The sequence below is a fragment of the Pholis gunnellus genome (genome assembly GCF_910591455.1).
Source record: "Pholis gunnellus genome assembly, chromosome: 15".
NCBI lineage: Eukaryota > Metazoa > Chordata > Actinopteri > Perciformes > Pholidae > Pholis > Pholis gunnellus.
In genome coordinates, this window is record NC_136542.1 from 3202415 (window position 1) to 3226643 (window position 24229).

The 24229-nt window shown below is 41.0% G+C and overlaps 1 protein-coding gene across 1 annotated transcript in view; it reads left to right on the forward strand.

Moving 5' to 3' along the window:
- The window catches only part of atrn (attractin), a 123039-nt gene extending 110360 nt beyond the window's left edge, over nt 1-12679 (forward strand). Inside the window, exons 28-29 of the mRNA XM_079175205.1 lie at nt 2410-2524; nt 6731-12679. Of these exons, the coding sequence (XP_079031331.1) occupies nt 2410-2524; nt 6731-6855 (240 nt within the window). The 3' untranslated portion in view covers nt 6856-12679. The remainder of the gene's footprint in view (nt 1-2409; nt 2525-6730) is intronic.
- The last annotated feature ends 11550 nt before the right edge of the window (nt 12680-24229 follow it).

Consider the following 24229-nt stretch of genomic DNA (forward strand, 5'->3'; position numbering starts at 1 on the left):
TCTTCCCCTCTTGGTTGCAGGAGGAAAAGAAACAGATTAAAACACACTCGCAAGACTGATCTAACATGAGAGGAAGTTCTGCAACAGCTTTGAATGGTGCGCAGCTATTTTATTCTGTTAAAACCTTGTATTAGCCTCATAAAGATCAGGCTACACTAACATCATTAATATTATTATATTTGTAGAATTGCATTCCAGTGATCGTTGTAAAGGATCGTTTCCGGACTGATTCAAGCATTTCCAATGACTCCAGAGCCCAAAAGTAAATCATTATTAAAAAAAGATGTAATCATTTCCAACTCTTTTTACCTTGCTTCGAGCCAAAAGCAAACACCAATTGTAATGTATTTAATATATTGTTGAAATGGTAGGATCCCAAATTCCCTTATTTGAAATGCATTTTGTTTTGTACCACTTTTTCTGCCCACTGTTCTCAGATTATTAAAAAAAGAATTAATCATTTTTTTAATTCATATTTAACTCACAAAAATGTAAACGGCATAAACAGCAAGTTATATTATTTATTTACTTTTAACTATCACCTTTGGCCCACAGCCGCCACTTTGATAAGCCCTGAAATGTCGTCCTTCGATCCGTATTTGTTGGCGTTTAGCACAATTTTCACTGCAGTCAAATAACAGTTTGCTGCACACAACTGGGAGGCTAACGGGGCCGGTGTAGCAGCAATGCAACGGCACAAGTAATGACATTTCTATCACCACAACTACAAAAAATGTTTTTGACAGACGTCCAAAACTTCAATAAAAGCTTTGAATACGTTTATATTCAAAGTACACATTTACACATCATCTTTGTTACTGCGACCTACAGTTATCAGTGACACCCACAGAGAACCAGAATCACTGCCTCAGAAAGCACAGCTGAACGTCTCTACACAGGAATGTCCGACCAAGCAAGATTGCAGTCGTGGCTTTTACAGAAAACTCATTTGAGGGCTTATTCATACACGAGACGGACGTTACCAGCACATTTACTGAGTGAGGAGCATTATCTGTAAAGGGGTTTGAACCACTAACACACATGCAGTGAAAATAACAGAGAATAAAATGCCCTTCTCTGTCAGATCGGAGCTGAACGCAGCCAGTTGCACAGTAAAAACCTAGGTGCTAAAAACACACATCTGTAGCAGCATAAACAAATACTGAATCCCCCTCTGGTACAACATCAACATCTTCACTGACGACACACACACACACAGACACACACACACAGGCATCCAGGTCTTTGTGCCACTTCCCTAGCTACCTGTGTGACAGCCTGTGTACCCTGTCGGTATGAAAGGTAAGCCTCAGAGAGACGGAGCAGAGAATAATTGTGTAAAATGGGTCAGAGCCTGAATATCATTACTGCCCCGCTCCCCATGTGTACACTTACACTTTGTGTGCGTGTAAGACAGCTGTGATGAATTTGTGTGTGAAAAGGGGAAACGTGTGTGTGTGTGTGTGTGTGTGTATACAGTTGCATCGAAGTGTGAAAACTGTGTTGCAGTGTGAAAAAAAACGTGTGTGTCACAGTCCTGCAGCAATGCCTCTTGGGGCGTTAAGCTCAACTCTCCAGAGTATAAAGACCGGCGTGGGAAGGGATTGAACTTGTGTGTGTGTGTGTTTTGAGAGGCAGTGTCAGGAGTGTGTGAAACCATGCCATGGCCCAGATTCCTGTCCGGCTCATGAAATCGAAATACAGAGAGCGAGAGAGAGAGAGAGAGAGAGAAAGAAATAGGAAGCTATCTGTATGCGGTTGAGGTGGCGGCGTTGGCGTTCTCCATATCCTCCGTCGAGGTAAACCCATGAATATTGTACGAGGGAGAGCGGCAGCAGATCCGGCCAGTGTTTACAGGCGGGAAACTCATCCCCACATATGGATGAGTTACTGATAAACAGGGAGGTATTGAGGCAGGTGTGTGTGAGGCGGCGTACGGCGACAGGAGTGCACACCGCCGACACAAATCTCCGCTCCCAGGGCCGCCACTTGATATCCGGTCGCGGCGCCGCGCTGCACACAGGCGGCATTGTCATGGATTTGTGCACAGTGGGCGAATGTGTGGGGGGGGGGGGGTGGGATCCAATTTGTGCCCACAGATCAGTCTGTGTATCTCAAGTTATTTCTTTTTGTGGTTTCTGTGCATGTTGCCGACACAAACACGGACAGTAACAGCAAAGCCTCCGTTATCCGTGTCTTTGAAAATGGCGTGTGTGTGTGTGTGTGTGTGTGTGTGTGTGTGTGTGTGTGTGTGTGTGTGTGTGTGTGTGTGTGTGTGTGTGTGTGTGTGTGTGTGTGTGTGTGTGTGTGTGTGTGTGTGTGTGTGTGTGTGTGTGTGTGTTTTCCCCAGGATTTGGGAGGGTTGTTTTGTGTAATTTCTTTTTTTTCTGTTTGTTTTTCTTTCCGCAGTCCGTCCCAAAGCCCATCGCCCTAGAGCCTTGCTTCGGCAACAAAGCCGCCGTGCTCTCCATCTTTGTGCGGTTACCCAGGGGCACCGGCGGCATCCCTCCTCCAGGACAGTCTGGTAAGACGAAGCCGCCGAAACCTTTCGCTTGTTTTCATTCCTCATCCGTCTTTGTTTGATTGTTGCTCACCTTTTTTACACCGCTGTCCTTCCTCCGTCTTCTGGAGCTCTTTTACTTTCACTCCCTTTTCTTATTTCTTTCATATTATCCTCCCTTCAGATTGCTACACCGTGTCCACAATAAGGTGATTAAAGTGGAAACACTGTGTGCTTCTGCAGGTGACTTCTGTCCACACGAGAGATTTGAGGTTGTTTGGCGACAGGTTTTCACTGAGCACACACTGGAAACACCCAAACAGCAGCAAAGATAAACCTTTTGTTCCTCCTGAACAACGTAATGCGTTCCTCTCCTGACTCTCAGCTAAATGTGTTTTCCTCTGGTTAAAGGTGCAACGTGTAATACATGGCCCCACGCTACGCTAGCTGGTTAGCATGCTCCTTTCAGTAGATATCTCTGCAACACAATGCATAAATGTCAAAACTGTTACGTCTTCACACTCTTTTGATAATGTTAGGTCTTCTTTTTCTTGCCAGATCTAACACGTTGCATCTTTTTGAAGGTGGTTTCAACACATCTGAACACACAGTTTAGTTGTTCTCTCACATCGTGTATTTATCGGTTTCTGCTGTCAGACAAACGACTATAAATACAAATCAATCCTCTCATGTTGCAGAAGCCCTCCCGTCGATCAAATCGCTGGGCTTGTGAAGTCGTCTGGTAACAGAAACGTAAAATGCGTCGACGAGTCGGAGACGACAGAACGTTGGCTCGGCGCCTGTTGTCATTGTTTTTGGAGAAGCTTTACTTTTCTCATCCCTGTTACAATGTGAGATAAACGTTTTCGGAGTTATCGGCCTCGGAGAGCCATTCAGGAAATAGCTGGAAAAGGCCAAGACATTAACCAAAGCAGATGTAGCCAGCTTAGTCATAGGTGGTCTATAAACCAGACAAAGTGGGCCGCTGGGTACCAGACCTCTTTGGTAATTTGATTAATTGCATTTATAATACAACATCCATCAAGGCAGATCCTAGATTATTACTTAATGCTGTAGCCTCTGTGTTGCAGAGGATCTCTGCATCATAAGCTCGTGTTTAATATATCGAGTGCTGCAGGATGACGGAACCCGGAAGTTAGCATCACACTGGTTCCCTCTATAAAAAGCCAATTGGATATTTCCATTGGATATTTGGATTATTGCAAACACAAATTTACATACTTACATGTTTTGTTCAGCAAGATAATCTTCACAAATAAACAGCACTTTTATGATTTTTTGAAGCGTGGATGCAATCACCAGAAGTTAAAAGCTAACGTTAGCCTGGTAAGCTAAAAGCTAACTGCACCACGGTCACATGAGCGCGAGTACACACAGCGAGGCTGTGATGGTGACGACGTTCACTCGTCTCATTTAGCCACTTGTTAGCAAACGCCTTTTTTAAGAAACGTAAGAAGGTTCAGGTTCAAGGTGTTGTATTTACTGACATAATCTATATTTTAACAAAAGTTAAAACCTCTCGAGCTTGTGTTAACCACTGACCTTGTTTCAGGCATCTATTCAAAAACCCACCGACGTCGAGACGAGGGAACCGGACGTGCAAAGATTCTGACTCATTTCCGGGTTTTTGCACTTTATTGTTCTCACGTTATGCATGTTCCTGGAGAAAGTTCCTTTAATTCAGAATACCTTAAACTAACTGACACACAGACACACTGTGGTAGTGAGTACAGGGCTCCTGGTGTGTCTGTGGGCGTATAATGAAGCTTCCACCTACAGTATAGTCTGCTGTTGGTGCTAATGTACACTTGGAGGCTACGTGGTCCACACACAGGAGTTGTAGAGGTCAGAGGGGGCCTGAACTCCAATTTTCAACCCCGGGGCCACCTGATTAATTCAGCTGTGCATATAGTAGGGACGTGGTCTTACATATAATATCTAAGATTAAATATTTGCACTTTCTGTCATTGTCTACACTGCATATTACATTCATTTCACAGAGATGTCTCTCTGCATCGCTGGTCGACACACAGATTCTTCATAAAAACCAAACAGAATGAGGCTCCTCCAGTGCAAACAAGAGCCGAATGTTATTTTTCTCCTCCAGACAGTGAAATCCTCTCACATAAAATGAGGGAGCAAAGAATAACAACCGGCGATCCTCGGCGACAGAGCAGAAGAATCGGGGGATTATGGAATATGTGTTGGGAGACGCTGACAAAAATCATAAAAACGGAGGCTACCAATCACGTTGACCATGGTCTCATCTGTTTACAGTAATTATTTCATGGTTGCGCCATTAATGTGACAAGGACTCCCTTTCCCTCATTCTATCCTCTCGGTCCTTGGTGGTGAAATGAAGGCCGCTGCCTGTTTGTCCTCATCTTTCTCTCTGCATGTTGTCGTCTCTGTGCTTGGAAGCCTTCTGCAACTCTTCTCTTTCCCGCGTTCATTTTTCTCTTTTCTCCTCTTCTTGTCTGTGAGCTCTGGGTTCAAAGTTACAGTCTGGTGTCTTTTCATGCTTGTCCCTTCGCTCTCCCCTCTTCTTTCTCTCCCTCCTTCTTTCTGATAGCGCTAAGAATTAAGCTTTCATCCTCTGCTGTGTGTCACTTGCTCTCTTTACATTCCCATCCGTCCTTCATCTGTTTCCCTTATCTTTCTTTCCCCGAGACAGTCTGATAGGACCCAGGACTAAGCACTTCACTTGCCCTTTCTTACAAGTTGTTTTTTTTCTTCCTTTCTGTCTTCTTCAAGGACTCAAACAAGAACTGAACTTGATTCCTTGTTCTGTCTCTTTTCTCCCCCGTCTGTGTTTTACAGCCTCTTTGCCTCCCACAGTTGCAGTCCCCAGACCATCAGTGTGCCCCAGGCCCCTATTAATTACCACGCAGTCCTTTTTGTCATAACAGAACCGCCTCGGCTCTCAGCGGAGCTTCCCCTCGGGCAGCGTTTGTTGAGACTGTGTTAGCCGTGTTCCTACCATCTCCCCGTGCCCGCGAGGGCTCCCCCTGCTATAATGCTTTTAACTCGCTTCCCATCTGGCCGCGTTCGTTTTTCAATCCTCGGGCTGCTGCCGACTTGTCGTCAGCGTCACGACCTCACGGCACGTCTGTTTACGGTTAAAGCTTCTTCCAAAATGGCCGCCCTCTTGGTTTCTCAAAACAGCCGAGGGGAGGTCAGCGCTGTAGACCGTCTGTGATTTGTATCCGGGGCCTCCTTTTTGAGTGCTTTGAACCATCCTGCACCCAATTTTACACCGAGACACGAGCGAACGGTCGGCAGCCTGTTTCACCGAAGACCGTCTGATTTCAGAGGACGCGATTCCCCAACGCAGCGTCTCTCCTGGGAATTTATATTCCGCTGCCGGCCATGTGTGTGTTTGATCGAGGGGAATGCATCCATCATCGGAGATAAATGGAGTTTATTGGAATTTCATGGCTCAGAGAGTATTAATACATGTTAATGAAGTGTGGTATAACTAAATGATTGCCTGTGCTGTTGTGGTTGTGAGTGGGAGACAGAGTGTGTGCGTGTGTGTGTGTGCGTGTGTGTGTGTGTGTGTGTGTGTGTGTGAGACTGTGTTCCAATTTTATACTATCTTAAAGAGACTGCGTACGTAGTGTTTATAGTGGGAAATTGACCAAATTAAGTAAATACGAATATAAACAAAGATATATAAATAATAATGGATGCTATTGACCCACAATGCCTTGCAAAAAAAGGAAGTGGAGACTTGCCTTGCGTAATACTGTACGCAAGGCAAGTTTATTCGTGTAGCAAACACAAAGGACAATGTGAAATACCTTCGTCAATCACAAATTAATTTAAAAAGCAAGAAATAATAGACAAGAAAAACATTTTCAGTGCAGTGATTGCAGTGATTCGTTGCCCCAAATTTATTTCGCAACTGATTCCGAATTTGTTGAGGCTTCTGTCAATATTGGTATTTCAATGTTTAAAAATGTTAATGATCATCAACCATAAACGTATTAAAAAAAACATTTTACAGTGTAGAAATATCTCTTTGTGCATATTTCTTTTACTTACTATAAGACTATACGGTAGATTTATTTCTTGTCTACTTATTGCACAAAATTACTATAACAATTATTTTCTTAGCATTAGCATGTCTCGATCACAAAACAAGAAATCTATGGCGTATGAACGTTTGCATAACCATCCCATAATTGTTTCTGTGTGCCTGTGCAGGTCTGGCGGTGGCCAGTGCTCTGGTGGACGTGTCTCAGCAGATGTGTGCGGGCTACAAGGAGAAGTCCGGAGGCCTGAGGAGCCGCAAACAGCAGCCCACCGCACAGCCGTCCACCTGCATCTGACCGCCCACCTGTCCTCCTCCACCACCCCGCCGCCCGATGCTCTCCCATCAGCCCCCCCCCCCCTGCTTTCGGTCCCCTCCTTCACAGACTCCCGCCCAGCTCCGCTACGGCGGGGGAGAGGTGCATGCTGGGACGCAGGACTGGAAGATTTCGGTGAGGGGCCGAATCGTTTGGTGGACTGGAGCCTCAGCGGGGCTTCCCCTCCCTTTCCTCCTACGGGAACTATTGGTCCCCACGAACTGAATGACACAAAGAGGGAGGGAGGGACAGAGCGGGTGCTGACTTCACCCCTTCCCCTAAAATAAAAACAAAAAACATGCTACATTTGTCGAAAACCGCCTCGTTAGAGTCGAGGCGGCCGCGGCTTGCTGCTAGAAGAGATCCTCGTCTCGTAGTTTTTGAAAAGAGACTTTGCAACCCTCAACGTTATTGTTTTACTTAAGTTATTGTTGTTTTTGTATTGTTTTATTTTGAAGGCAGGAACAAACTGGACATGTTCAGCTGCACGCACACACACACACACACACACACACAACACACTTCCAAAAGGCAACTTTCCAGGCCCTTGTACCCATTAGTTAACCATTGTCGCCTGCTGTCGTGTTCACAGCTCAGCACTGAGGGCCACTGTCACCGGAGTCCTGTACAGTTTGGCCTCCGAACAAGCCGACTGCGTGTTCAGTCTTCCTTTATCGAGGATCCACTGTAGGAGGCCGGCCGTGCAGCCGATGCCCGTCTAAAGAGTCTGTGACATTTCTAATCGGCCTCTGTGTCTTCTCTAAAGGCCTGTCTGGAGCTTTGCCCCCCCCCCCCCCCCTTTCTCCCAATCTCTCTCAGTCTCCGTGGCCATCTGGCTGCAGAGCCGACCACTTTTCCAGCCTCCTCTGGCAGCGCAGCCACGTACAAAACAAGACCACAGCAACATCTCATCCACGCTGGCCGGTTCCTAATCCAGCGCCGATTGAAACCTTTCCAGATAATTTACGCCTCCAGTAGAAAGCCGGTGGCTCTGCGCGCACAGGTGCACTGGCACGGCTCTGCACACAAACGGCAACACAAGTCGGCGGTGAGAAAACCCTTCTGGTGTTTTAACGATTTGTCCCTTTGGCAGCGCCGCGACTCGAGCTCCCGTGAAACGGGCTTCCTATAGATCGTCTGACTCTGATTGACTGAAGTGATTAGGCTGATCTGCGTGAGGGGGAGCCAGGGCGACGGTTCAGGGATCCTCTGTGATCAGTGCCCAAAATCCATAGCCTCTAATTGCTGCTCTTGTGTCTCCCAGTGCAACGCTTGCCCCCCCTCCCGCCGGTGCCAGGAATCCTGTTGCTCTCCCCCTGCCGCTCGATGGCGATTGTTCCGTATCCCTGAGCTATCTACAGCCGCCCAATTAGCCGCTGCCGCAGTGACGTTAAGTGTTCATACTGATGCAGATACTGTGGAGCTTTTAATGCCAACATTTAGACTGTACCAGCTCTGAACATGAAGCACACAAAAAAAAGAAAAACACTAGTGGAGCGGGAAGCCACGATGCACGTGTCAGCAATGGTTTCTTCATTTGCTAAATGAGACTTTTGAATTGGCCAAATCTAATGGAAGAAGTGACGGGACAGAAGAGCGTTCATCGCTTTTTCTTAAAATTGGCTCTTGAAATGATCTTGTTGCGTGGTCTCTTGGGCTCACTTTGTTTTTTGTGCTCCATGTGTGACGTTGCTCTCAGCCGGTCCTTTTTCTATTTTCCCTTCCCTTTTTCTATCTGCTCTACCTGCTCTTCCCACAGTCCTTATCTGAAATCACTGCTCCATTTTTTTTTTTAAAGAAACATCACTTCTTTTTGTCAACTGGGGGGAAAATGAGAGAAAACACCAAAAACTCAGGCTGCTATCTTGAAACGGAGTATTCTTGTTTTGTAAAGGCATCGAGGCATCGCATCCGTCTTGTTTCCTGCCTTTTCTCCTTCAGCGCTGAATATCAGAGCGGGCTTGAATTAGCCCCTAACGGTCATCGTTGGAAAATCTTAAGTTTCATTCTATAAGATCTGCAGGTCTTTGGCTGAAGGCACTGATATAGAAAATATGGTTGACTCCCAAAGTTATTAACTTCCCGCCCTCGCAGAGGTACAGTAATAGAACAATTTAATAACTCACATTCTGCCCTAAAGAATGCGTCATATTTAGTTCCAGGCTCTCGCATGTGTTCAGCATACTAGAGCCGCTCACCGCCTGGTTAAAGGGCACACTTTTAGCACTGGGAAAAGGTCAGAGCAGAAAGCATGAACAAAGCTGACATTCTATAATTATAGAGAGCTGGATGTGCTCACAACTCCACTCAGCGACCCCGCAGAGGGTTAAGGAGTCAACTCTGTTCATGCAGGAATCAAAGCACTTCACTTTTACTCTTCATTAACGGGTCTGTTGTTTTTTTTGCTCATTTCTCCACCAGAGCAGCTCTCGTTTAGCCATCAGGCTCGGTTTAGCTTTTGAAGCTTGAGATGTCTCTTCTGCAGGGACTTGAAACACCTGAAAGTGAGAAAATGTGATCTGCAGTTGGTCAGTTTGTCCACGTGATTACATTGCAAGACAAAAAAGCCCTGCTGGGTTACATAAAGCATTTTATAAAACGGATGTCCTCCTCGCTCGGCTTCTTCTCAGGTTTGCAGAAGTTGTTTTGTCTGTTTGGCAGGAAACCAACCGTCGCTTGGAGGTGCTATTCATTTCCACAAATCTTGTTGAGGGAGAACATTCTGGGATGCACAAGGCTCTGTGGCGCGAGGACGGCAGAAGTGGTACCGCTTTTACTGACAAATTTTGATTTCTTGGTCAAACAATTTTTTACTCTTTTTAGTTCCGTTTTGTTTGAACATTCTTGGCAAATTTTGCGTGGCTCAATTGATGGGACGCCCAGATTTAGTGAAACCTTGTGTGGTGCTCCAAGCTGCTTTAAAGCAAAAGTAAAGAAAATATTTGGTCCAAAAATGTGACCCTGAGAGAGTCGAGCAAACATCACCTGCAAAGTCACATGACTCGTCTTCAAATGAGCGACACTAATGCCTGAAGTGTACACGCATACGTCCTCTGCAGCGTCAGCAGCCCAAACCCTTTAACAGCAGCAGCTCTGAGATCAGTCAACATCTGTTTTTTTGGATTTTCTTCAATTTTAACAAACAGAAACACCCTTTAAAAAAATCACATCATTGCATTCAATGGTAACGATATTCAGTGACACTGTAACTGCTGTTGCAGGTTTGATTTAGTTTCACGCGACGCAGAAATCTCATTTTGCAAAGAAACTCTTCATATAAGAATCTGTTCTACGGCTTCAAATGTACTGCAGTAATAATCTCACAAAGCTTCTTTTTTTTTTTTTTTTGTAAATGAATGTAAGATGAAATATTGTCTGTGCAGCCGAGGTAGATCTGTAAACTGGAGCTCGCTGTGGGGTTTGTAAAGTCCCAGCAGCCTGCTGTCATCTGTGCCTCTCTGGCCCCGGGTGACGGGGCGCTTCGGTGGTTAACACAGACGGCACAGTGACTGAGAGGTCACGGCGTCTGATCACGGAAGAGCTGGTTTGTGTTGTTCGAGGTGTACTGAGGAAGATGTAAGAGCGCCGCTAACCATTAACTCTTATCCGCTTGATCCCGGGTCTGACGGTGTCTACAAATCCATCTTGTTTTTACCTCCAATGGTTTGATTCATTTTAACGCATCTCGACAAACTACATTATTTATTTTATTTAGTCGTCGCTGTGTGTCTCACCCGCCACCGATCACGACTTTGGCAGAGTGATGAAAAACAAACTATTATCTGTAAATACTGTTTGACCCAAATCTGCTGTCAGCAGCCTCACGCTGGGTTCCTACACAGGTCTGCAAAGTCTCAAAGCATCAAAAGCGATTAGGAATAGGTGGGTGGGGGGGGAGTTGCAATTTCGACAGTTATTTGTGACCTTTCACCCCTGGTCCTCCCACACAGGCGTTTTCATTTATTTTTGGCTGATTAGACGTATTTTTTACAGGTGTGTGGGCATCTACAAACAATGCTTTATCGACGTCTCCCTCGCTCTCCTTGTAGTTTTGTTACACCTGTCATGGTGGGAATGAGTTAGACTTCCATGGTAGGGCTGGACAATAACCCCTAAAATCTAAATCACGTTACATCCTCTCATTTACCTTGATCACGATAAATATAAAGTCCAGCTTGATGGAGCCACGCTAAGCGCCGGTCCCCGGGTAGAAGTCTAGTTTAGTTTTACTCCAACGTTCCTGTTTGATTCTCAAATATAAGCTTTTATTTGACTGTGTTCAGATTGTTTCCAGCGGTTTGAAGAACATTGAAGGCACATTACTACCAATATTATATTATTACTGCCACCTGTAGATCCGTGGAATAGTGTGAAATCAGTAGCAGGAGTTTGTATCGACCCACTCATCAAAACATTGAGCCGAAGGGACCAAAAGTTAACGCTGAGGCGAACCAAAAATGTCTTGCTTTGTGTAGCAGCCATTTGAAATGCAGTGCATGGGTTAGTGGAGCTTTGTTAGCAGTCCCGTTTTGTCAGCGGATCAATTTTTAAACATTGCAGGGTGTAATACTGGAAGCAGAGACAGCCACAGTGAGCTGTTAGTGGACAGACTCTTACTGTGGTAGAAGAACTCCCACACGTGACCACATGAGGAAAAAAACAGGACGCCTGTACGGCTTCGAACGGTCGTGGATGCTCAGCTCAGTCCAGATCATCAGAAAACGGCATAACTGAAAAGTCCTGTGTGGGTGTAGCTGCTGTTTCAAATTCCACAATTTTATGTGAAAATGCATTTTTTTTTTCCTGAGTCACAAGCTGCAGCAGTCCCAGCGTTCCTAACTGACTCCATAGAAGTGACAAATCAAAACTCTAAGAGCACAATACAAACCTTCTCCGGACCCATCGAGGCCCAGTCCTGTTTGGTAAACATGAACTTAACTGTGTGCACTGTACTGATGTTGCATTACAGAACTTACTGGGTCCTAAGGTTCAGATTTTCCAGATGTTTACCCATCGCCTCCATTTGGCCCCCGAGCAGCTCTAAATATCTGAGTGTGGAAGTTTTGAAAAAGGGAAATGTGAAGGAACCCTGAACAGTCTGCCATCGAGCCACTGTACCCATAAAACACCCGTCAAATTGTGTGATTGAAAGAGATGAGCAGCTCCCTCCATCTCGCAGCGCTTTCCAAGCCTCACACTTTTATCGGGTAACATTTTAACTTTACGGTGGCCTTATTTCATCGTATTTATCTCTGTATTGACCGGTAGAAATGTACAGCAAATGCATATTTATAAAAGCGTTGATTGATTACCGGAAATCTTCCTAATATTCCCAAAAGAAGTCATTTTTTTCTTAAACTCCGGCAGCATTAAAGTAAAATCTAAAATGCTTTAATACACAGGTTCAAGCATCGGGATAAGGTCATTGTAAAATCAGGCATTGCCCTCTTTCGTTCCGTCTCTTTGTATAGTGGCATTAAATATACTGAGGAAGTAGTTTGTTAATATGTATAATTTAGCAGTTGCTGTTTTTTTTGTAAATAATGAGAAAGTATTGTGAATGATATTTGTTGAATGGTTTTGACTAAAATCCTTCATGGCGAACCTCTCCAGGCTTTTATAAATGTGACTGCAGTACATGGCATATTTTGTATGTAAGACAGCAGTGTAAAGATGTACAAGCATTACTAGAAGCTGATGAAACTACATGTAAAACTTGAGGATGATAGTATACTGGACTTGTAATTACTGATGTACATAAAAGAATGACAGAACATTTTTGTCTATTATTAAATGTGAAAATCCACCCGTCGCTGTTTGTCTTGATAACTACGTGTTAACCAGTTTCAAACCTCTAGTGCTTCTGTGAATCTGCTGCCTGGATTGCCAGAGGGCTGGTGCCTCAGAATATGCACCGTTTTTTTTTTTGATAAGATGTCTTTCAAGTGAATACACTGGAATTTGAAAGATTTTCTTTGATGGTGCGTCTGCAAAAACAAGCCCTGCCGGCAGCTCCTAGAGGCTGCAATGTGCACATCACAATGCGTGACATCGGCTCGAGTTCAGGGAGTCTTTAAAATCAAATGCATAAATCAACTGGGGAACATAAATGGGCCTCGTAAAATTTCACGGCAATCTGCTGCGTTGAAAAGTTTTAATTTGACTTCGGTTTGGAGTCAAAGGAAAACTTTTAATTGTCTCCAAAATTGTTCAACGTTATGAGAACACGCATGCTCACAGATCTGGTTATTGAAATTTTGAGATCGATTGTTAGAAGAGATGTTAGTGATGCAGTGAAAGGTCAAGGGTCAAAAACAAATTCATCCTCTGGGGACTGTGAATATCTACAATTTATTATTAACCCTGCCAGAAGAATCATGCGATCAGTCGCGTGTTTGACCCGAGGGCAGTACCAGACAACAAATTATGATGTCATATGTCGTCAAATGGTTTATCTTCTGGGGAACATGAGGAAAGGTAATGAGGCTACTAAAACATTAGGATTTATAATTTTGGGATCACAGCAAATTCAGTTTTTAATATTTTACTTTTAAATTTACGGAATTGTGAACTGAGGGCAGTGGCAGAATGTGAAGTGTCCTAAGGGGAGAGGGTTCTTACTCTGGGGAGCGTGAATACGCATTCAGATATTTTAGTCAAACTACGGCGTGAAAGTACTGATTGTTGATTTTAGAAAAAAAGGAAGCGAAGACGCACACCCCTCGCGACATCAATGGTGGTGAGGTGGAGCGAGGTAACAGGTTTGAGTTCCTGGGAATCAGCATCACAAATCCCCGGACGTGGTCACCACACATCTCCATCCTCCATTTTGGTTTTCTTTCCTCTGTAGCAAATTAGGACTAGAACAAAACTTTGAACTGTAGAAGTCCTGCATTCAAAATGTTACTTAAGTAAAAGTATTAGCAGCTATTTAAGTACCAAAATTACAAGTACTCATTATGCAGAATGGCCCTTTTTTAGAATCATACATCTTGTATTATTGAATTATAATAATTGATGCATTTTTGTTCATAGCTTTGATGTTGCAGCAGGTAAAGTTGGACCTAATTTTAATTATTCTGAATACTGCTTAACCTATAATAATATATTCTAACATATTAGTCTACTTATATTTTGTATCAGCAATCTAAATTTGCAAATTAACTGGTGACTAAAGCTTTAAAATACAAATAGTGGAGTAAAAAGTAAAATATTTCCCTGTAGATGTAGTGGAGTAGAAGTAGAACGTAGCATAAAGTAGAAATACTCAAGTAAAGAAAATTGTTCATGAATAAATATACTTAGTTATGTTCCACCACTGCTAACATTTAAAAGTCAAGAGGTCACCAAAAACAATAGGATTCATCAACTGAGCATCATGAGTTTGAGATAAAATGAGCTTTGGTTCAAGCTGATATTTTGAGCTGGAGGAAAGGTCGCGAGGTCACCCTCAGGGGATCACTAATAAATAAGCCGAGTTTCAAAGTCAGTCTGCTCAGGAGGCGTCACGATGTCTCACTCTGGATCAAAGGCAAACAATAAAGAAGTTCCCCTCACATTGGATTGTCACGTTGTGACACGCCACAGCCGTCTGCAGCGCCCAATACGCTGAAACAAATGTTGAGAATTGTTATTTGTAAAAAGCACTTTTTCCCTGCGGCCTGTTTTCAAACAATGGCTGCTATTTTAATGCCGCTGTTGGATGTTTGTCTGAGCCCTCCAGCTAAGCGGCGGGAGGAGAGGCTGAGTGTCGCTGAGCGGTTGTGTTCTCACCAGCAATTATTCATCACCAGTCATCCTGCATCTCTCTTTCATTCTTTCTCTCCCTTTAATCTCCCACCTCACCCCCCTCTCTCCCTCTCCCTCGCTCCCTGTCTCTTTTTGTTTCTCTCTCCTCCTCCCTTCACTCCTGATCTTCTTCTTCGTCCTCTTAGCTCGCATTTCTTCTCTCTCTCCCCCCTCCTCTCGTATTCTTTCACTTTCTCACGCTTTCTCTGACACCCTTCTTTTTCTTCCTTCCCTCCCTCTTTCCTCCTCCACTCCTACTTTCTCGCACTCACCCCATCCTTCTGTTCTTATATTCTTCCATCACCTCCATCTCTCTCACCTCTCTCTTCTTTTCTCCTTCTTCTTCATCCTTCCTCAATGTCTTTTCTATACCCTCTCTGTTTCTTTTTCTACTTCCACCTCTCACCCCTCCTTCCCCCTTCTTCCTCTTCCTTCGCCATTTTTCATCCATACCTTCCTTCCTCACCCCTAGCTTTTTGTCCTTCCTTCCTTTCTTTCTTCCTTCTTTCCCTCTCTAGCTCTTTCACTGTGTACTTTTAACTATTCGAACGTGTCTCCTTGATTCCTTTCCTCATCCAGCCCACGGTAAATGCAGGTGGTGGAAGCGAAGAAGAGACGCGAGGAGAGAGGAGTCGAGGCAACAGACATTTAACAAAAGGAGACATCCCCGCCTCCGAGCCGTCATGTTAAAGCGAACATGATGTGTGGCCCAGCTGCACCACCAGTCCGTTGTTTATGATCTCTGTCAGATGAACAGTGTTCATGACAACAATTTATTTACTTTTAATTGAATTCATAATGTGACGATAATGTGAAGAATGTGCGTAGGGCGTGCATTTATTTAACAAACACACACACACACATTACAGTCTTTATATATTTGAAGCGCTACAAATGTTTGTGTGAAGTGAGTGACAAATAATTTAGATGTTTATAAATATTTATATATATAATACAGAAAATTAGTGCTTAATGCAAGAGAATATTCTTATTGATATAATAATTTGACAACAGCAGCTGTTTGTGCTTGTAAACAGTCACGATTGTATGACTTGAATTTGGGTACAGCCAACATGCAATGATGAAAACAAAAGAAACATCAAGCTGGAATGTCGTGAGGGAGGCGCTACACAAACGGGGAAGGGCACTAAGTTCGATCGGGCATTTGATCTTCTTAAATAACTACAACTCAAGACTACAAAAGGAACATTTGCAGAGGCCTGCCGTGGTTTGAGATCATTCCCGTAAAGGAAACACCGGTGTTTCCTCGCTCTCAGGTCCTCCAGAAGACTCCTCGTCTCCCAGAGGTGCATTCAAGGGATTTGAAGATCCTCCATGATGGCGTAGGGGATGATTTATGGGTCCAGTAAGGAGAGAGGACGCAAGGATATGTTTTCCTTTCTTTCCCTTAATTGTCCTTTTTTTCTGTTTGTATATTTCTCTTCTTTCTCTGCCATGTTCTTCATCCATCCCTCCTTTTATCCTCACTCCTGCTGCCTATTTGTTCTGATTCTATTCCCTCACTTCTCCCTCTTCTTCCGTCTTCTCTTCCAAGCCTCCCACATTCCCAACTGCACTTCTTTCCTTTCACCATTCTCTGACACTTTCTTCTCCTTCATGTCTTTATCTGCCACCTTTCCCAAACACCTTCTTCTCCTCTCTCTCTCTGTCTTGACTAACTTGTTTTCTCCCCCCTCCCCGCCTCAGGAACTATACGGTGTAAACAGATGATTAGGTGTTGCCCTTTGATTTCAAGTTTTTGACTAAATCCATCCTGATCATTTTGACAGCCTGCACACTTCTGCTCTGCAGCGCTTGGCTGATAATGAGGCTCTTATTCTTTCTCCCCCCCCCCCCCCCCCCCTCCTTCACATTATGGTGATGCTGTTTATGAAACCCCCCCTGGAGTCTAATTCCGAGTAGGCTGAGATTGTTTGCAGACTTTACATCTGTCTACACATTTTCAGGTCATCTAGTCTTTATTGCTTTCACCAAACACACTAATATAATTATCTCTCCCGGTTTTTTTTTTTTCAGCAGAGCTGTCAGGGGCAATAATGTCTAAAAGAAAATTTCCCTCGTCGTATTTCAAATTTGCTGAACAAAGGTTACAAGGTGAAATGTAATTCTCAGAAATGCTGCATTTGGGTTTTCTTGTTGCAGACGTTTGTTGTTCTCTCTCTCACTCTCACGTCTCGCTGACAGCTTTAGACATATTATCACAATTAGTCAACATTTCTCCGAGGAGTTGTTCCGATCTAGCCGCCCCCGCTTCATCCTATATACTGAGCTGTCAGATTCTGACTTATGATGATGTTTTCCCCCTCAGTACTTGTTCTGTTGAAGGGTTTCACTCATAATTAATCTGCAGTAAATCCATATTGCGAGAGAAAACCTGTTTCCTGATGTGAAGGAGGTATTCTAAAATTAAAACAGTGTTTTACAGATATAACGCCAGATGTTTCTAACTGCACGAACTGACTATAACAAACAAGACGGCATTATTTTTCTTTGAATAATTACTTTTTGAGGAGCTAAGATGTCTGTCTTTCAAAACTCACTCTTTTTGAGCGTTAAGGCCCATTTAGTAGCTGCTCTTTCAATCACATGGCATGATATTCCACAGCAGATTAAGTTTGTCATCTTATCATGCAACTATAAAGGCCCCATTTTTGGGGGATTTATTTTCCATGTAAGCTGAATAATTTAGAAGTCAAGTCTTGATTTTGGAGAGAACAGTTGACTGTCAAGTATCATGTGTGTGTGTGGAGTAAAATGTCCTTTCTCGAGCTCCGTATCGCACGGACCTCTAAACCCCGCCCACTTGTAAACGGTCCAATGAAAAGCGAAGGATTTCAATCCCTCTTGTAACTGCAATGCGACACACTCCGCTCCAATATGGCGTCTCAATGGGAAATACCAATACATAGCGAAAGAGAAGATAAAAAACCTATTCAGGTATGAGTCTCCTCGTTGGTTCATGTTCACCACTTTCTCAGGTGAACGTGTGTACAGTGTGTGCCCTGGGAAGTATTTGTAATACGGTATGTTCTTGTATTGTGACGCAATGAAGTTAATTAGCTAACGTCACCAGGCGGACAATTAAGCTAGCAACATTAGCCGCTTGCAATGCTAACCCCGCCCCCTCACGTTATGTGTTGCAACGTGTTCTAAGTAAGCAGCTTTACAGTATAGTTTGTGAATTGGTGTGTGTCTCTAGTGTATTCTTGACTATATACTTGTATACTTTAGTATGTCGGAAACTTTAAAGCAAGTGCTGTTGCTGGTGTTACAGTACAGTTTATAACATTTCCATTCTGTAGATATTTAGTAGAAGCACTGTACTGACATCTGTATTCATAGTATGCTATGTGGTTACCTTGAAAATCCAGTCACTTAATTCAAATATCCTAAAAAAATACAGGTTCTTTAAAGGCCTATATACCCTAACGTTGAACTTGTGACCTGCAAACCAGAGTAAAAATCAACCATTTACCACGACCGCGAAAGAGTTTTAAACACCGTTACTACTCTTAAGATCGTGATCCTTCATGAAGTGTTGTCTAGCTTAATGTATTATGTAACACCAATGAAAATAGTTATTCTGGCCCTGCTTATGGTTTGATATTGGCCTTTAATTAAAATTCTTAACCCAGTTATCTGCTTTATTGTTGTGGAAGTAAAAGTTCCCCCCAGACTGCAGCTTGTAAAAGATTTTAGTTTTCTTTTTTTCTCCAGATTGCTGCTTTGAGAAATTAGCCCATTGGGCTGCCGGAATAATTAACTAAGCGAGCTTCAGGGTGGCTGACTCTGAAAAATACAGCGAAAAGCTCATCAAATAAGACCAAATCCTTCACTATGGTTTAAATCATGTCATCATGTGTTGGTTATCTGAAACTAGAGATACTCCATACCAACTCTGAATAGTACAATATGATACGAATGTTTTACTTTATAATAAAAACTAAGCTGCAGTATGAACCTCTGAACTATATATATATATGTGTGTGTGTGTCAGCATTTTAATAAAGGAATTGACTAACTTGTGCCGGCATGCAGCAGTTCCTTTTAGATTAAATATCATTTTTGTTGCGTTTAATAACGCCTGAGATGTTTGATAAAAAATCTAAACGCCACCCTTGTCCCCGTGGAGGTGATTGGTCCGGTTCATTCCTCTCTTATGTCCCAGTGTGCTCATTGTGACAGATTTGTAAGGGCTCTCTTCGCAGTTTAAATTGCATTAGCGTGAAAGCGGGGAAGACGTTTCAAATGCAGCTTGAATGGTTAAAGATCCATTCAGCCGCTGTGCAGATATCAGTCTAATGTCAAGAAAATGGTCCCGCCTGCGACTGTGAGGGCGAAGGTTTGAAGGTGTTGTCTTCAAGCTGTAGGTGAGTGATTTTAAATATATTGACCCAGGGAAACACGCATTGAAAATATAAATAGGGGAAAATCATAGCTGAGGACCAAACATCTTTGAAAGGTCTCCTTAATGTGTCATATTAGGAAGATATTGATCGGGGGGTCAGAGAACCTTTGGGACGTCGATATGCCCCCGAATGCTCGATACATGTTAGGATTTTCAGCGTTGCTGTGTTTCTCACACTTAAGCAAAGTTGTCACCGTTGTGACATTTTTGTGACGTTGGAAGTTTTAGATGTTTTTAGAGGTTTTTTCAGTTTGTTCTACTGGGGTTAAAGTCGAAAAACAGTCAAAAAAGTCATTCAATCAGGAGAGACTTCATTAGAATTTCACAATAATCTATTACACATTGTACAAATGTGAATAGTGCAACGTCTTTGACGATTGGACTCCATCCTGAAGGAAGACAATCGATGTTGATGAAGGGAGTTGCTGCGGAGTTATAAACAGCATAGTATAGGATGTTGAAAAAAGTCATGAAAAAGTCAGTGTACCATGTCGAAAAGTCATAACTTTACTTAAGTTACTTTATTTTTAAAGTTGCATTTTTAGTTACTTTACTTTTAAAGTTACTTTTTTAGTTACTTTACTTTTTTAGTTACTTTTAAAGTTACTTTACTTTTAAAGTTACTTTTTTAGTTACTTTACTTTTTTAGTTACTTTACTTTTAAAGTTACTTTTTTAGTTACTTTACTTTTAAAGTTACTTTTTTAGTTACTTTACTTTTAAAGTTACTTTTTTAGTTACTTTACTTTTAAAGTTACTTTTTTAGTTACTTTACTTTTTTAGTTACTTTACTTTTTTAGTTACTTTTTTAGTTACTTTACTTTTAAAGTTACTTTTTTAGTTACTTTACTTTTAAAGTTACTTTTTTAGTTACTTTACTTTTAGAGTTACTTCTTTAGTTACTTTACTTTTAAAGTTACTTTTTTAGTTACTTTACTTTTAAAGTTACTTTACTTTTAAAGTTACTTTTTTAGTTACTTTATTTTTATTTGAAAAACTTTTATTCCGTATCCCTGTAGTGTTGATTCAGAGTAAGCACTGCATTAATTACAACACCTTGCACATTTGGAAAACCAAAACTACACATATCTTTAATTTCAACCAACATCTAAACAGTACAGTACACTGCCTTACAGGTTTGGCGAATAGAAGTCTGTGTTCAGTGCATAATGTGCATGGCATGGGAGATGCCCTCGTCAACAGGCTCGTTATTTCCGTTAGCGATGACCTCACCCTATCAACCTTGATGATTTGGAACTTCTGCGTGATATCAGCTGGGTTGGAAGGCAACCTGGACCGGCCAGAGACGAAACGGAGGAAAAGCACTCGCTCCTCATTGGTGAACTCCTCCAGGCTACCTAATGTTCATCAGGCCTTATCCCGCCTTTCTGTCCTGCTGTAAAACTGTCACCTTACTCTCCTGATATCAAAGCCTTTTTGTACTACTGCACCTGACCTGCATATAGTTTGATTTATTTATAGGTACTGAAGTTGTAAAAGTTCCTTTTAAAAGAAAATGCCTTTTGTAAATAGTAATTACTGCAATTTAAATATTTTCCTTTATTGTTTTTATATTATGCATATAAGAACATGAAAGTGTATTTTATTACAGACGTATTGTTTTTACCTTGTTTTCATCGGTCAGTTTATGTATTGGATGCTTCTGGACTTCCGTGTGTTCAGTGAATTATGTGCAAATGCAGTAAAGAAAAGAATTTAATGATGAAACCCAATTGTGTTTTTTCAGTTTGTTCTACTGGGGTTAAAGTCGAAAAACAGTCAAAAAAGTCATTCAATCAGGAGAGACTTCATTACAATTTCACAATAATTTATTACACATTGTACAAATGTGAATAGTGCAACGTCTTTGACGATTGGACTCCATCCTGAAGGAAGACAATCGATGTTGATGAAGGGAGTTGCTGCGGAGTTATAAACAGCATAGTATAGGATGTTGAAAAAAGTCATGAAAAAGTCAGTGTACCATGTCGAAAAGTCATAACTTTACTTAAGTTACTTTATTTTTAAAGTTGCATTTTTAGTTACTTTACTTTTAAAGTTACTTTTTTAGTTACTTTACTTTTTTAGTTACTTTTAAAGTTACTTTACTTTTAAAGTTACTTTTTTAGTTACTTTACTTTTTTAGTTACTTTACTTTTAAAGTTACTTTTTTAGTTACTTTACTTTTAAAGTTACTTTTTTAGTTACTTTACTTTTTTAGTTACTTTTTTAGTTACTTTACTTTTAAAGTTACTTTTTTAGTTACTTTACTTTTAAAGTTACTTTTTTAGTTACTTTACTTTTTTAGTTACTTTTTTAGTTACTTTACTTTTAAAGTTACTTTTTTAGTTACTTTACTTTTAAAGTTACTTTTTTAGTTACTTTACTTTTAAAGTTACTTCTTTAGTTACTTTACTTTTAAAGTTACTTTTTTAGTTACTTTACTTTTAAAGTTACTTTACTTTTAAAGTTTCTTTTTTAGTTACTTTATTTTTATTTGAAAAACTTTTATTCCGTATCCCTGTAGTGTTGATTCAGAGTAAGCACTGCATTAATTACAACACCTTGCACATTTGGAAAACCAAAACTACACATATCTTTAATTTCAACCAACATATAAACAGTACAGTACACTGCCTTACAGGTTTGGCGAATAGAAGTCTGTGTTCAGTGCATAATGTGCATGGCATGGGAGATGCCCTCGTCAACAGGCTCGTTATTTCCGTTAGCGATGACCTCACCCTATCAACCTTGATGATTTGGAACTTCTGCGTGATATCAGCTGGGTTGGAAGGCAACCTGGACCGGCCAGAGACGAAACGGAGGAAAAGCACTCGCTCCTCATTGGTGAACTCCTCCAGGCTACCTAATGTTCATCAGGCCTTATCCCGCCTTTCTGTCCTGCTGTAAAACTGTCACCTTACTCTCCTGATATCAAAGCCTTTTTGTACTACTGCACCTGACCTGCATATAGTTTGATTTATTTATAGGTACTGAAGTTGTAAAAGTTCCTTTTAAAAGAAAATGCCTTTTGTAAATAGTAATTACTGCAATTTAAATATTTTCCTTTATTGTTTTTATATTATGCATATAAGAACATGAAAGTGTATTTTATTACAGACGTATTGTTTTTACCTTGTTTTCATCGGTCAGTTTATGTATTGGATGCTTCTGGACTTCCGTGTGTTCAGTGAATTATGTGCAAATGCAGTAAAGAAAAGAATTTAATGATGAAACCCAATTGTGTTTTTTCAGTTTGTTCTACTGGGGTTAAAGTCGAAAAACAGTCAAAAAAGTCATTCAATCAGGAGAGACTTCATTACAATTTCACAATAATTTATTACACATTGTACAAATGTGAATAGTGCAACGTCTTTGACGATTGGACTCCATCCTGAAGGAAGACAATCGATGTTGATGAAGGGAGTTGCTGCGGAGTTATAAACAGCATAGTATAGGATGTTGAAAAAAGTCATGAAAAAGTCAGTGTACCATGTCGAAAAGTCATAACTTTACTTAAGTTACTTTATTTTTAAAGTTGCATTTTTAGTTACTTTACTTTTAAAGTTACATTTTTAGTTACTTTACTTTTTTAGTTACTTTTAAAGTTACTTTACTTTTAAAGTTACTTTTTTAGTTACTTTACTTTTTTAGTTACTTTACTTTTAAAGTTACTTTTTTAGTTACTTTACTTTTAAAGTTACTTTTTTAGTTACTTTACTTTTTTAGTTACTTTTTTAGTTACTTTACTTTTAAAGTTACTTTTTTAGTTACTTTACTTTTAAAGTTACTTTTTTAGTTACTTTACTTTTTTAGTTACTTTTTTAGTTACTTTACTTTTAAAGTTACTTTTTTAGTTACTTTACTTTTAAAGTTACTTTTTTAGTTACTTTACTTTTAGAGTTACTTCTTTAGTTACTTTACTTTTAAAGTTACTTTTTTAGTTACTTTACTTTTAAAGTTACTTTACTTTTAAAGTTACTTTTTTAGTTACTTTATTTTTATTTGAAAAACTCTTATTCCGTGTCCCTGTAGTGTTGATTCAGAGTAAGCACTGCATTAATTACAACACCTTGCACATTTGGAAAACCAAAACTACACATATCTTTAATTTCAACCAACATATAAACAGTACAGTACACTGCCTTACAGGTTTGGCGAATAGAAGTCTGTGTTCAGTGCATAATGTGCATGGCATGGGAGACGCCCTCGTCAACAGGCTCGTTATTTCCGTTAGCGATGACCTCACCCTATCAACCTTGATGATTTGGAACTTCTGCGTGATATCAGCTGGGTTGGAAGGCAACCTGGACCGGCCAGAGACGAAACGGAGGAAAAGCACTCGCTCCTCATTGGTGAACTCCTCCAGGCTACCTAATGTTCATCAGGCCTTATCCCGCCTTTCTGTCCTGCTGTAAAACTGTCACCTTACTCTCCTGATATCAAAGCCTTTTTGTACTACTGCACCTGACCTGCATATAGTTTGATTTATTTATAGGTACTGAAGTTGTAAAAGTTCCTTTTAAAAGAAAATGCCTTTTGTAAATAGTAATTACTGCAATTTAAATATTTTCCTTTATTGTTTTTATATTATGCATATAAGAACATGAAAGTGTATTTTATTACAGACGTATTGTTTTTACCTTGTTTTCATCGGTCAGTTTATGTATTGGATGCTTCTGGACTTCCGTGTGTTCAGTGAATTATGTGCAAATGCAGTAAAGAAAAGAATTTAATGATGAAACCCAATTGTGTTTTTTCAGTTTGTTCTACTGGGGTTAAAGTCGAAAAACAGTCAAAAAAGTCATTCAATCAGGAGAGACTTCATTACAATTTCACAATAATTTATTACACATTGTACAAATGTGAATAGTGCAACGTCTTTGACGATTGGACTCCATCCTGAAGGAAGACAATCGATGTTGATGAAGGGAGTTGCTGCGGAGTTATAAACAGCATAGTATAGGATGTTGAAAAAAGTCATGAAAAAGTCAGTGTACCATGTCGAAAAGTCATAACTTTACTTAAGTTACTTTATTTTTAAAGTTGCATTTTTAGTTACTTTACTTTTAAAGTTACTTTTTTAGTTACTTTACTTTTTTAGTTACTTTTTTAGTTACTTTACTTTTAAAGTTACTTT